Here is a 15,000-nt window from a genome sequence, read left to right as displayed (position 1 = left end):
GCCTTGTGAGATGTTCACCTATAAGACATAATATCCCTACAACAGGTGATATAGCGACATAGAGATGAGGAGTCTGTAATTATTTTAGCAAAACATGGCCGCCACTGATCAGACCAAGGTAATGACCAGTCATCTGTCTGTCTACAGTGATATCATCTAAATTAAGACAGAGAGAGAGAGACAGAGAGCGAGACAAAGAGAGAGAGAGAGACCGGGAGTGTGAGAGAGAGAGAGGGAGAGAGATATAGAGAGAGAGAGAGAGGGAGAGAGGGAGTGTGTGTGTGTGTGTGAGAGAGAGAGAGAGAGAGAGGGGGAGGGAGAGAGAGGGAGAGAGAGAGAGAGAGAGAGAGAGAGACAGATAGAGAGAGAGGGAGAGAGAAAGACAGAGAGAGAGAGAGACAGATAGAGAGAGAGTGAGAGAGAGAGACAGATAGAGAGAGACAAATAGAGAGAGACAGAGAGAGAAAAACAGAGAGAGAGAGATAGAGAAATTGAGGGAATGAGAGACAGACAGATAGAGAGAGATTGGGGGAAAAGAGAGAGAGGGGGGTTAGGGAGATAGAGCTCCAACTATTTCCTCTTTTCTCACTTCTCATAGAGATCAGAGTCCAGTACAGTCGTGGCCAAAAGTTTTGAGAATGTCGCAAATATTAATTTCCACAAAGTTTACTGCTTCAGTGTCTTTAGATATTTGTGTCAGATGTTACTATGGAATACTGAAGTATAATTACAAGCATTTCATAATTGTCTAACACTTTTATTGACAATTACATGAAGTTGAGGCAAAGATTCAATATTTGCAGTGCTGACCCTTCTTTTTCAAGACCTCTACAATCTGCCCTGGCATGCTGTCAATTAACTTCTGGGCCACATCCTGACTGATGGCAGCCCATTCTTGCATAATCAATGCTTGGAGTTTGTCAGAATTTGTGGGTTTTTGTTTGTCCACCCGCCTCTTGAGGATTGACCACAAGTTCTCAATGGGATTAAGGTCTGGGGAGTTTCCTGGCCATGGACCCAAAATATCGATATTTTGTTCCTCGAGCCACTTAGTTATCACTTTTTCCTTATGGCAAGGTGCCCCATCATGCTGGAAAATTCATTGTTCGTCACCAAACTGTTCATGATGGTTGGGAGAAGTTGCTCTCGGAGGATGTGTTGGTACCATTCTTTATTCATGGCAGTGTTCTTAGGCAAAATTGTGAGTGAGCCCACTCCCTTGGCTGAGAAGCAACCCGACGCATGAATGGTCTCAGGATGCTTTACTGTTGGCATGACACAGGACTGATGGTAGCGCTCACCTTGTACCTTTTGCAATCCCTGTACCTTTTGCAGAATATCAGTCTATCCCTGATGTTTTTCCTGGAGAGAAGTGGCTTCTTTGCTGCCCTTCTTGACACCAGGCCATCCTCAAAGTCTTCGCCTCACTGTGCGTGCAGATGCACTCACACCTTCCTGCTGCCATTCCTGAGCAAGCTCTGTACTGGTGGTGCCCCGATCCCACAGCTGAGTCAACTTTAGGAGATGGTCCTGGTGCTTGCTGGACTTTCTTGGGTGCCCTGAAGCCTTCTTCACAACAATTGAACCTCTCTCCTTGAAGTTCTTAGATGCAATCTTACTGGCAGCAATGTCCTTGCTTGTGAAGCCCTTTTTGTGCAAGGCAAGGATGACGGCACGTGTTTCCTTGCAGGTAACCATGGTTACAGAGGAAGAACAATGATTCCATGCACCAGCCTCCTTTTGAAGCTTCCAGTCTGTTATTCAAACTCAATCAGCATGACAGAGTGATCTCCATCCTTGTTTTCATCAACCCTCACAGTCGTGTTAACGAGAGTATCACTGACATGATGTCAGCTGGTCCTTTTGTGGCAGGGCTGAAATGCAGTGGAAATGTTTTGGGGGGATTCATTTCATTTGCATTGCAAAGACGGACTTTGCAATTAATTGCAATTCATCTGATCACTCTTCGTAACATTCTGGAGTATATGCAAATTGCCATCATACAAACTGAGGCAGCAGACTTTGTGAAAATTAATATTTGTGTCATTCTCAAAACTTTTGGCCACGACTTTATATCCACGTAGCCAGAGAATAAAGTAGAGTCATCCTCCTCACTCACAGCATAACCTTTCTATCCCTGATGAGAGTGTATCCTGGCCTTTAGGTCTGCTTAATTGCCATCATTAGTAAGTAATGTGAGCCCTCACTGTTGAAAGGCAAATGGATGGATGGATGGATGGATAGAGGGGACGGAGATATGCAGGGATGGAGGGATGGATGGAGGAAGAGATGGTTACACCAGGCTTAGAGGAGAGTGGATGTGAGGTTTATATATTTTATACGCAGAAACACACATAACTCTGTAACATACACACGCGGGCACACGTGTACATACACACACCACACACACACGCACATGCACAATGTATACTGTAGAATCACGCATTCTCTCTCTCTCTCTCTCTCTCTCTCTCTCTCTCTCTCTCTCTCTCTCCAGGCTCTTGCTATGGGGATGATGACAGAGTACTATCACTACATCTTCACCACACTGGTAAGTAAAGTACAGCCATATGTTTCACTGCCTACCGAGATGCTTCCCCATCATTTTGCTTGTCGAACTTTTGTATCCATCTGGAAACTTCTGACACAGTGAAGGTGTGAGTAAAAAACAGAGGCAGTCTTCAATCTTCATGTTTTCCCTCAAACTGACTAACAGCCAATCAAAAGTAAAGCAACAACGTATTTTATGTCTTAGGTGTGAGAAAGAAAGTGATATCAGAATGACTTAGCTCCTGCGCTGTGATGATTGAGGGCAACAAGATCATTGAATGTGAAAGTGAATGACAGCTTCCATATTCTTCCCTGGAGGAGAACAGGGAAATGTGGCAGAGAGGAGTGTCAACTTTCATTCCTCTCTTGAAAGAGAGAGAGATAGAGACAGAGAGAGAGATAGAGGGAGAGAGATAGAGAGGGGGGGGGTCAGATAGCTGTTCAGTTCTGACACCCCATGGTTGTGTAACTGACATGGCCCTTGGCCTACTTCAGAGGGCTGCTCTATTTCTCTCTTTCTGCAGAGATTATCACACACACACACACACACACACACACACACACACACACACACACACACACACACGCACACACACTCTACATTATCCCTGACTCCCTCTCTCTCTCTCTCTCTCTTATACTCACTCCCTGTCGAGTTGTCAGGTCAGAAACATTATTCAAGTCCTACTCCTATTAAAGCCATATCTCATTCATCTAACAGTAGCTAGAGTTAAGTTCAAAACACTCCTGCCCCCCCTCCCCCAGCCAGAATATTAAAATCCTTTGAACTAAAACCTTCCGTTTTCTTCGCTGCCAGAGCTTTTCATCAAGAAAAAAATACATCCTTCCATTTAAATGTTTGAAATGAAAGATCTAAATGTCCACATTCTCTTTATAGAAGCCATTCAGTGTATCACAATGAACGCAATTAAGTCTGGCGAAGCCATTTGCAGGATGTATGAAATGAGAAAAATGAACATGAGTGAAGATGTGGAGTTTGGGAGGGACTGAGGAGACGGAACAGACAGGAGGACGTTCAAACATGTTCCAATGTTGAGTTTGGCAGAGAGGGGACGCAGTGCTGAGAGCTTAATTCTCCCACCAGAGTGAACAACCCATCCACATCGATGAACACATATGGCAGCCATTTTCTGCCAGATTGGACTTTATACTCCAGTGTTAGCTCCAGCAGAGGACAGCACTCAGACACCACACATTAACTCGCATTGCTACCATGTCCTTGCATATTCACAATCAGCATTCCTATTTAATTGTTAGTCTATACTTAATCCTTTTTGCTCTTAGTGGAGAAAATGGCTTTGTTTTGCTTTGTTTATAACACAGTTATAACCTCTCTTTAGCATATTATATATATGTATGTTCTTTTCCTACTTTCCTGATTCTTAACTCTTGCCTGTCAGGACCTGTTTGCGCTGGACGTGGAGGCCTACCGTTACAGTGGGGTGAACATGACTGGCTTTAGGATCCTGAATACGGAGAACAGCCAAGTGGCCTCCATCATAGAGAAGTGGTCCATGGAACGCCTGCAGGCCCCGCCCAAACCTGACTCTGGCCTACTGGACGGCTTCATGACGGTGAGTCATCACTATAGCTACTGTATGGGGCCAATCGGAAATAGCCCCCTATTTACTAACCCCTATTCCCTATAGCCTTTCGTCCATTTCGAACACAGAAGCTACTATGATTGGGCTATTAGCCTATAGCCCTTTGTTGCTCTAATCTTCTGAAAAGTTATTAATATTATCATTATGGAATAGAGACTTATGCTGGACGTGTTACTGCTGTGTGGCAGAGAAATCCATTCCACCATTAGATTGTTTCCTAGATATTTTAAATATCACATTAGACATTTGATGGAGTAAGGCAGGAATGTTGTTTGGACGTAGACTATGCTTTCTCTGTGTGTGACTGTTGCTAATGCATTAGCCGTTAGTGAAACAGCCATGCTGTGAGCATCGCCTTCCTGTGAGCATCCGGCCTGTCCCAGAGGACTGAAACACACGACCTCCTGGGTCCCTGGGCTCTGAGCCCTGTGTGATAACGTGGCTCCTGTTGCATGGATCCAACCCCTCTCTGATAACAGCACACAGCCAGTAATGACTGTTCTACAGCAGTCCTGCTACACCGCTACTCTCTCTTACCTGGGAGCACTGCCAAAATATGAACTCACCAGAGACAAGAAGAGAGGGAGGACAGGGAGGGCGAGAGAGCGAGTGTGAGAGAGATGGAGAGAAAGGGAGAGAGATGACTGGAATTAGGGTTCCAGATTCATTCCAAAACAACTGATAAGGTGCTAAAAGTGTCATATTCCAGTTGGAGGGAAGCGGATGCTGGCTGGGGGTTGATAGCTGTGGCTTGCCACTGGAGGATAGAGAGCTTCCTTTAAGGTTCAAGGAACCTTGCTGAGGAGTTAGTTCCAGGGTTGTACTGTATCTTAGACCGGTTTGCCTCTTTGTAACAGTCTTCTGTTGGATTAGTGGGTCAGTTGGTGGTGCTTCTCTCTGGAGGCCTCCAATAGACTGGGGGCAGTTGATGTATTTCTCTGACACATAGTCAATTGAAACCTAAGGAATCAACTGACTTGGTGCTTCGCCCTCCACACGCATGTACATAAATTAGCTCTCTCAGATCAATAGACTATATGTAGTGGCAAGGACAACTGCAAAGCCCTCTATCAGCTGTTTGTGTTCCCATCTGTTCCTTATGTAGTCTATAAGGCTGGATGAGTATTACTTCATAAGACTGTTGTTTTTGGATCAGAGGCATCAGAAGATTAATTCCAGGGGAGGACAGTGCTCTGACCCCGCTCATCAGGGAAGTAATGGCGTAGTTGGAAGGCGGGGATTGATTCATTAGATAAATGGCAATCAGTCAGCAGCTAATGCATATTGACATGGCGAAAGGTTCCGTAAACGTTTGATTAACGGTTTCATTTGTGAGCTGCATTTACAGTCTTGTGTCCTTAAGTACTGAACCGCTGATGTAACTAATGGACTGGCGATCGTGACAGATCACACAGAGCAATACAAAGACTCAGCTATTTTTATACAGCTCTTTGTTTTGGGCCCACCGCTTTCAAAGTTTATTGTTTGAAACACTATGGAAATGTTGTGTGTTTCTTTGTGTGTGTGTGTGTGTGTGTGTGTGTGTGTGTGTGTGTGTGTGTGTGTGTGTGTGTGTGTGTGTGTGTGTGTGTGTGTGTGTGTGTGTGTGTGTGTGTGTGTGTGTGTGTGTGTGCATTTGTGTGTGGATGGGATCTTTTTTTTTCTACTAATGATGTTGGAAAGAATGGAGAGTGGATGGAGAACAGGCAAAACCATATCCAGCAAAAAGGTGTGAAGAGGTAGACATATCCTGGTCCAGGCACCAGGTTTGTTAAAACAACTTTAAACACTTTAGATGTGACTTTTCTGTGTGTTTTAATCCCTGATCCTCTCCTACTGTTTGATCTGCAGAACAGAGCACTTTGAGAGATTAGAGAGAGGTGGTCCTCTCCCACCTAGCTTGGCTACAGCCTTGTTATTTTGGCTTAAATTGATCTCGGTGCTTTTGCCTTATTTGGCTGTGACTCACAAAAGATTCCTGTCGCCTGTAAAACCTCAGAAACAAACCCCAGTGCCAAAGAGGATAATGATTAAACCCCAGGATGTTTTTTTTCCCCATCTCTTTTTTTCTAGATTTGTTTGTGTGCTGCAATACTGAATAATAAAGCTTAATTCTGCACCTCATTTCTTTATGCTACAATTAATCTTCCTTTGGAGAAGGAAGTCCTGCCCTGTCACGGCTTAACACGCATAATGAAAATGACCTAACAAGCCCTACAGGCTCATTAGCATAATTCCTCCTGCTTGCTAATTGCTTTAGCTTCTGTCTGTTTCACTCTGAGGCGGCTAGGCTAATCTCAAGGAGATTCCAAAAACTCCCAGGCATGACCATACATCCTACAATTTATCTCCCTGCTATGAGTTGGAGAGGGGAGACATTGCTTTTTAACCAGTTCTCTCTTTGGGTCAGGGCAGGTACCTAACCCCACGATTTGAATGTAGTTGTCCGCTGTATGTCAGGAATTTGAGGATAAAATGGTGTTCCTGTAATGGAAACCTAGCAACCACACCATCTGTAATCATACCAATACTTTCCCATGAAGAACGATAGACATAGATCCAGGGCAAATTAAAATGGACACATCTGTGCTACTGGGTGGGTTGCCATTTTGTGATTTGCAGCTAGGCTATCATTACCTGTCCGGCCATGGGAAATACTTCTCAATAACAGCAGTCAAACACATGTGGAATCACATTACTCAACCATCACTCAAACAGCCACATACATCATATAGCAGACGGAAAGACTGGCAGAAACACTTCCAGATGTGAAGAATGAAACAGACATAGAGAGAGAATAGAGACAGAGAGAAAGAGACCGGTTGAATGGAGTAGGAGAAAGATTGAGAAAACGGAGGAGAGGGAGAAAGAGAGGGAGGGAGGGGGAGAGGGAGGGGGAGAGGGAGGGAGGGAGAGAGAGAGAGAGAGAGAATAGTGAGGAGAGATTGAGAGATGAATTATTCTGTGCTCTCTTAGCTGTCCCCTCGGCTCAGCGCCTTCTCCTGATCGACCTTTCCATCATGCCGTCACTATGGCGTCTCCTGGGTGATCTCCCTGAGTGGCAGCAAGGGGCGGAGAACATGGCTGCTGCCTGCCGGAGAGGGGGAGGTGACCCTAGCCAGCTAACAGGCTGCTGGACAAGCCCTGAACACACCTGAACAGCCCTGGACAGACCTGGCCAGCAGGGTCAGGCCCCAATATCTTCCGACAGATGGCATCATTCTAATGGGACATGTGTTGCCATAGCTCTATCTGCAAACTTAATATGTGTAAATATTTGTATGAACATAACAAGATTCAACATCTGAGCCATAAACTGAACAAGTTCCACAGACATGTGACTAACAGAAATGGAATATTGTGTTCAAAATCAAAGTAACAGTCAGTATCTGGTGTGGCCACCAGCTGCATTAAGTACTGCAGTGCATCTCCTCCTCATGGACTGCACCAGATTTGCAAATTCTTGCTGTGAGATGTTACCCCAATCTTCCACTAAGGCACCTGCAAGTTCCCAGACATTTATGGGGGGAATGGCCCTAGCCCTCACCCTCCGATCCAACAGGTCCCAGACGTGCTCAATGGGATTGAGATCTGGGCTCTTCGCTGGCCATGGCAGAACACTGACATTCCTGTCTTGCAGGAAATCACGCACAGAACGAGTAGTATGGCTGGTGCCATTGTCATGCTGGAGGGTCATGTCAGGATGAGCCTGCAGGAAGGGTACCACATGAGGGAGGAGGATGTCTTCCCTGTAACACACAGCGTTGAGATTGTCTGCAATGACAACAAGCTCAGTCCGATGATGCTGTGACACACCGTCCCAGACCACGACAGACCCTCCATCGATCCCGCTCCAGAGTACAGGCCTCTGTGTAACGCTCATTCCTTCGACGATAAACGCGAATCTGACCATCACCCCTGGTGAGACAAAACTGCGACTCGTCAGTGAAGAGCACTTTTTGCCAGTCCTGTCTGATCCTGCAACGGTGGTTTGAGCCCATAGGCGACGTTGTTGCCATTGATGTCTGGTGAGGACCTTCCTTACAACAGGCCTACAAGCCCTCAGTCCAGCCTCTCTCAGCCTATTGCGGACAGTCTGAGCACTGATGGAAGGATTATGCGTTCCTGATGTAACTCATGCAGTTGTTGTTGCCATCCTGTACCGGTCCCGCAGGTGTGATGTTCAGATGTACCGATCCTGTTCAGGTGTTGTTACACGTGGTCTGCCATGGCAAGGACGATCAGTTGTCCGTCCTGTCTCCCTGTAGCACTCTTAGGCGTCTCACAGTACAGACATTGCAATTTATTGCCCTGGCCACATCTGCAGTGCCTCCTTGCAGCATGCCTAAAGCATGTTCACGCAGATGAGCAGGGCAGATGAGCAGGGACCCTGGGCATCTTTCTTTTGGTGTTTTTCAGAGTCAGCAGAAAGGCCTCTTTAGTGTCCCAAGTTTTCATAACTGTGACCTTAATTGCCTACCATCTGTAAACTGTTAGTGTCTTAATGACAGTTCCACAGGTGCATGTTCATTAATTGTTTATGGTTCATTGAACAAGCATGAGTAACAGTGTTTAAATCCTTTACAATGAAGATCTGTGAAGTTATTTGGATTTTTACGAATGATCTTTGAAAGACAGGGTCCTGAAAAAGGGACGTTTTTGCTGTTTGTATGGGAGGGAGCGATATTTCTTTACCAGATATTGGCATCCTCTTCAGTCTTGGTTTTGTGATGAACCCCATTTGAACCCCATTTCTGCACCCCACAGATGAAGCTCCTCTATCTAAGCTGTGGCCGTCTGCCTCTCTCTGTATTTCAGGCCAGCTCGCTCTTTTTGTGGCTGAGGGTCTTGGATTTGGGATTTGGCGCTGCATCTGTCCACATGCGGGGAGAGGAATTTGGAAGTGGAGTATGCGTGGGCATTATTCGGTCAGCTGGTTGGCATGTGTGGTAGCTGGCAGAAACAAGCAGTGCCCCCCTCTTATCCCAAGGCCAGAGCCTCTACTGCCACTGAGATGACCCAAAGCTAGACCAGTCTCATCCTTTATCCCATTCAATACCTCTGCAAAGCACACACTGTGTGGTTTTAGGTCTTCCTATTGGATTACCGTTTGACAAGATTTTAATATATTACACCACAACATTTATTGAAACATCTTGAATCTAATTGGTTAGAAATCCTATTCTTTAGTCCAATCAGTGGAAGCAGACTATAGCCCAGGTAAAACGTAGAGCTATAAATACAGAGTATGTGTGTCCATTTTGTGTTCTGGATGAGCTGCTGTCATTTGTTGTTGGCACTGTATTGGCTGTCTGTAGCATGCTGATGGTGTGTGTGTGTGTGTGTGTGTGTGTGTGTGTGTGTGTGTGTGTGTGTGTGTGTGTGTGTGTGTGTGTGTGTGTGTGTGTGTGTGTGTGTGTGTGTGTGTGTGTGTGTGTGTGTGTGTGTGTGTGTGTGTGTGTGTGTGTGTGTGTGTGTGTGTGTGTGTGTGTGTGTGTGTGGGTGTGTGGGGGTGTGTGTGTGTGTGTGTGTGTGTGTGTATGTGTAGTGGGTGTGTATTTGTGTGGAAGCGTAGCCGGTGTCACATGCAGTGTGCACAGACACACAGGGCTGCATTAATAACTATGTGACCCACGGTATCACCGCCAGGTACCAGCTTAGATAGGTGACCCTGGAGATGGTTTACTGCGGAAATGGAGTGATAATCTAGATTTTGGAAAAAGGGCTGGCATGTCGTCATCCCCCAATACCCCACCCCCCCACTCTAACATCCCCTTCTCCTCTCCTCTATCCCCCTTCTCCTTTCCACCATCACCCTCTCCTCCATCCACCCCTCTCCTCTCCTCTCCTAAATCCCCTCTCCTGTTTCCCTCTCCTCTCTGTCAGGGTCGGCAGGAAGCCTAGTGGTTAAGAGCGTTGGGCCAGTAACCGTTCTGCCCTTGAGCAAGGCAGTAAACCCCTGACAGCGGATTAAGGCAGCCCCCCGCACTTCTCTGATTCAGAGGGGTTGGGTTAAGTGTGAAAGACACACACAACTGACTAGGTCTCCTCTCCTCCGGGGACTGCTGCCAGCTCCACATATCATCCCACTGTTCCCCTGAGAGCTATGAGCCATGTTACTCTCTCCCACTATCAAGCTTCTACTCTCAGTCTGATCCATGTGAAATATCTCCATGTTGAGGATCTGACTCTATATCTAACTCTTATAATCCCCCCCATACACTGTAGTGTAGAAAACATTAGGAACACTTTCTTAATATTGAGTTGCACCCCCTTTTGCCCTCAGAACAGCCTCAATTCATCGGGGCATGGACCATTCTTGATACACATGGGAAACTGAGCAGAGTTGAAATTCTTGACACACTCAAACAGGTGCATCTGGCACTTACTACCATACCCCGTTCAAAGGCACTTTTTGGCACACCGATCCCTTTAGCGGGATCAGAGCGCCAAATTCAACTTAAATTACTAAAAATATTTAAATTTCATGAAATCACATGTGCAATATACAAAAACACAGCTTAGCTTGTTGTTAATCCACCTGGCGTGTCAGATTTCAAAAAATCTTTATGTTGAAAGCAAACCATGCAATTATGTGAGGACAACTTTCAGCAGACAAAACATTACAAACAGCAGAGTACATTGGTCAGAAAAGCAATAAAATTAATCGCTTACCTTTGATGATCTTCGTATGTTTGCACTCACGAGACTCCCACACAATAAGGAGATTCCCACACATTCCCACACCCACTAGACTCCCACACAATAAATGTTTGTTTTGTTCCATAAAGATTCTCTTTATATCCAAAAACCTCCATTTGGTTGGCGCGTTTTGTTTAGTAATCCACAGGCTCGTGCAGTTCACGACGGGCAGACGCAAATTCCAAATAGTATCCGTAAAGTTCGTAGAAACATGTCAAACGTTTTTTATAATCAATCCTCAGGCTGTTTTTACAATGAATAATCGATAATATTTCAACCGGACGGTAGCCTTTTCAATAGGAGAGAGAGAGAGAAAAGGTTTCTTGTGCATGTACAAATCTGGGGACACAAAGTTATCCACTGACGCGATGTGATCATTCTCGCATTTTTTTCAGAATAAAAGCCTGACACTATGTCTAAAGACTGTTCACACCATGTGGAAGCCACAGGGAAAGGAATCTGGTTGATATCCCTTTAAATGGAGGGCAGGCATGCAATGGAACAGAATAGTTTCAGAAACAGAAACAGCACTTCCTTGTTGGATTTTCCTCAGGTTTTCGCCTGCAATATCAGTTCTGTTATACTCACAGACAATATTTTTGACAGTTTTGGAAACTTAAGAGTGTTTTCTATCCTAATCTGCCAATTATATGCATATTCTAGCTTCTGGGCCTGAGAAATAGGCAGTTTACTTTTGGAACATTTTTTATCCGAACATCAAAATACTGCACCCTTGTTCAAGAGGTTAAATATTTTGTCCTCCCCATTCACCCTCTGAATGGCACACATACACAATCCATGTCTCAATTGTCTTAAGGATCCTTCCCCTCCTTTCCTTTACTAATACTCCCACTCCTTTCCTCATCCTCTCTCTCCTTTCCTCATCCTCATTCTCCTTTCCTCATCCTTCCTCTCCTTTCCTCATCCCCCTCCTTTCCTCATCCTCTCGCTCCTTTCCTCATCCTCATCTTCCCTCTCCTTTCCTCATCCTTCCACTCCTTTCCTCATCCTCATCTTCCCTCTCCTTTCCTCATCCTTCCCCTCCTTTCCTCATCCTCATTCCTTCCTCTCCTTTCCTCATTCCTTCCTCTCCTTTCCTCATCCTTCACATACTTTCCTCATCCTCCCTCTCCTTTCCTCATCCTCTCTCTCATTTTCTCATCCTTATCTTCCCTCTCCTTTCCTCATCCTCCCTCTCCTTTCCTCATCCTCCCTCTCCTTTCCTGATCCTCCCTCTCATTTCCTCATCCTCATCTTCCCCCTCCTTTCCTCATCCTCTCCTTTCCTCATCCCCCTCTCTTTTCCTCATCCTCCCTCTCATTTCCTCATCCTCATCTTCCCTATCCTTTCCTCATCCTCCCTCACCTTTCCTCATCCTCCCGCTCCTTTCCTCATCCTCCCCCTCCTTTCCTCATCCTCCCACTCCTTTCCTCATCCTTCCACTCCTTTCCTCATCCTCATCTTCCCTCTCCTTTCCTCATCCTCCCCCTCCTTTCCTCATCCTCCCACTCCTTTCCTCATCCTTCCACTCCTTTCCTCATCCTCATCTTCCCTCTCCTTTCCTCATCCATCCCCTCCTTTCCTCATCCTCATCTTCATCCTCATCTTCCCTCTCCTTTCCTCATCCTCATCTTCCCTCTCCTTTCCTGATCCTCCCTCTCCTTTCCTCATCCTCCCATCTCCTTTCCTCATCCTCCCTCACCTTTCCTCATCCTTCCTCTCCTTTCCTTATCATCCCTCTCCTTTCCTCATCCTCCCTCTCATTTCGTCATCCTTATCTTCCCTCTCCTTTCCTCACCCCCCACCTTTAATCATCCTCCCGCTCCTTTTCACCCCCCCCACCTTTCTCATCCTCCCACCTTTCATCATCCTCCCCCTCCCTTTTTCATCCTCCCTGTCATTTTCTCATCATCCTTCTCTTTTTCAATATTTCTCTGTCTTTTGAGTATTTCTGGGAGTGACGTTGCATCTGTAATGAGCTGACGGTCTCATCCCGGCTCAACTCCAGTCAGCGTCACGAGCCATCATTAGATCAGTTACCCACAGTGCACTACTCCCAGCCATGTGCTGCTCTGGCTACCCACCCTGATTAAACACAGCAACAGTGGCAGATCTCTATCCTGAAGTTCCTTCCTCCCTCCGCCTGCCAGAGTTACTGTAGATCCAACACTGACGAGTGCTCAGAGAGAGGCGGGTTACGGAAAAGAGAGAGAGAGAGAAGGAAAAGAGGAAAGAGAGAGGGAGAGGGAGAAAGAAAGAGGGACAGGGAAGAAGATATATATTTATATATATAGAAATAGTATGGAAAAGTTAAAAAAAAATATATAAAACAAGGAATAAATACACAGTGAATAACAATAACTTGTCTATACACAGAGAAAGTAAGAGAGATAGCGAGAGAGAGAAAGAAAGTCAGAAGATGGGTGAAAGGAACGCTGGAGAAAAAGGAACGATTGACATTTGTGTTTTTTCATCAGAAATTATTACTTATGGCTAAAGTCATGTAAGTAAAATATTTATGTTCACAGATATTTTATTCATAGATTTTAGATGTGTATTAAAATGTGTTTTTTCGAATGTTTGGAATGTTTGTATCCTGTATATTTGACTGTGATAGGTGGTCTCACCTAGCTATCTTAAGATCAAAGTCGCTCTGGATAAGAGCATCTGCTAAATGAAAGTTTGGGGTCACTTAGAAATGTCCTTTTTTTAGTAAGAAAAGCTATTTTTTTGCTCATTAAAATAACATCAAATTGATCAGAAATACACTGTAGACATTGTTAATGTTGTAAATGACTATTTCTTTATGGAATATCTACATAGGCGTACAGAGGCCCATTATCAGCAACCATCACTCCTGTGTTCCAATGGCATGTTGTTTTAGCTAATCCAAGTTTATAATTTTTAAAGGCTAATTTATCATTAGAAAACCATTTTGCAATTATGTTAGCACAGCTGAAAACTGTTGTCTTGATTAAAGAAGCAATAAAACTGGCCTTCTTTAGACTTGTTGAGCATCAGTATTTGTGGGTTCGATTACAGGCTCAAAATACAAAGAACTTTCTTCTGAAACTCGTCAGTCTATTCTTGTTCTGAGAAATGAAGGCTATTCCATGCGATACATTTCCAAGAAACTGAGGATCTCGTACAACGCTGTGTACTATTCCCTTCACAGAACAGCGCAAACTGGCTCTAACCAGAATAGAAAGAGGAGTGGGAGGCGTGGGAGGAGTGGGAACTGAGCAAGAGGACAAGTACATTAGAGTGTCTAGTTTGAGAAACAGACGCCTCACAAGTCCTCAACTGGCAGCTTCATTACATAGTACCCGCAAAACCCCAGTCTCAACGTCAACATATAGATCTCATGTTACAGTATTGATTCTTTAAAAAAAATATATATATTGATGTTACAAATGTGTAATTTGTACAGATCTTTATAAAAATGTAGCTATTTCTTACATTTGACTGTGTAAAGCCTACTGTAGCAGTACTTGTTATTTCTCTGAGTGGATATATAGTGTTTTGCAAAAACACGTTATTTTTCTCTCTGAAATGAACCCATCAAGTGATAGATTTCAAACAAATATATATCGGTCATTGAAAAACCCCATGTCACGATAGTGAAAAAACACACCAATCACTTTCATAAGTTCTTTAATCAATAAAAGCTAATTTACCAACATTTCTGAAAATGTATATATAGTGTTTTGCAAAGAAACTCTTCAAGTATAGCTCAAGGCTACAGCCAGCGTCATAACAGGGCACAGCTTTATAACAGAGAGAGACAGAGGCAGGTAAAGGGATTCACCTTTCCTCCTCTGCAGAATGACCTCAATGTATTGATGCACTCAAAGCCAGCTCAGTAGAGTCTTGAATCCTGTTCCATTTGCTTTGACTTTAATCTAGACAGTATATATACTAACCTTTGTTGAAGGTCATTGTAAACAACAAGACATGTCGTATGCCTATCATCTCAGACGTTATTCAAATTTCAAACATGTTCACATTCCATGTTTGGTATTTTAAACATTGCACTGAAATTGCTGCTCGTATCATTTCACATATATTTTAGCCACATCCTGTATAACCGATGCTCATTATAAACATACATATTAAACTGTAG

General features: G+C 44.5%; 1 protein-coding gene across 3 annotated transcripts in view; it reads left to right on the top strand.

Annotated features, from left to right (window-relative positions):
- Positions 1–15,000, top strand: part of LOC112245008 (glutamate receptor ionotropic, kainate 2) — a 230,188-nt gene that overhangs the window by 94,307 nt on the left and 120,881 nt on the right. For all 3 annotated transcript variants that reach the window (XM_042309814.1, XM_042309807.1, XM_042309811.1), the window contains 2 exons: positions 2,498–2,551; positions 3,972–4,145. In XM_042309814.1, the coding sequence (XP_042165748.1) occupies positions 2,498–2,551; positions 3,972–4,145 (228 nt within the window). The remainder of the gene's footprint in view (positions 1–2,497; positions 2,552–3,971; positions 4,146–15,000) is intronic.

Source organism: Oncorhynchus tshawytscha, linkage group LG03 (assembly GCF_018296145.1).
Source record: "Oncorhynchus tshawytscha isolate Ot180627B linkage group LG03, Otsh_v2.0, whole genome shotgun sequence".
In the NCBI taxonomy this organism is placed as follows: Eukaryota; Metazoa; Chordata; class Actinopteri; order Salmoniformes; family Salmonidae; genus Oncorhynchus; species Oncorhynchus tshawytscha.
This window is presented reverse-complemented; position numbering and strand designations above follow the sequence as displayed.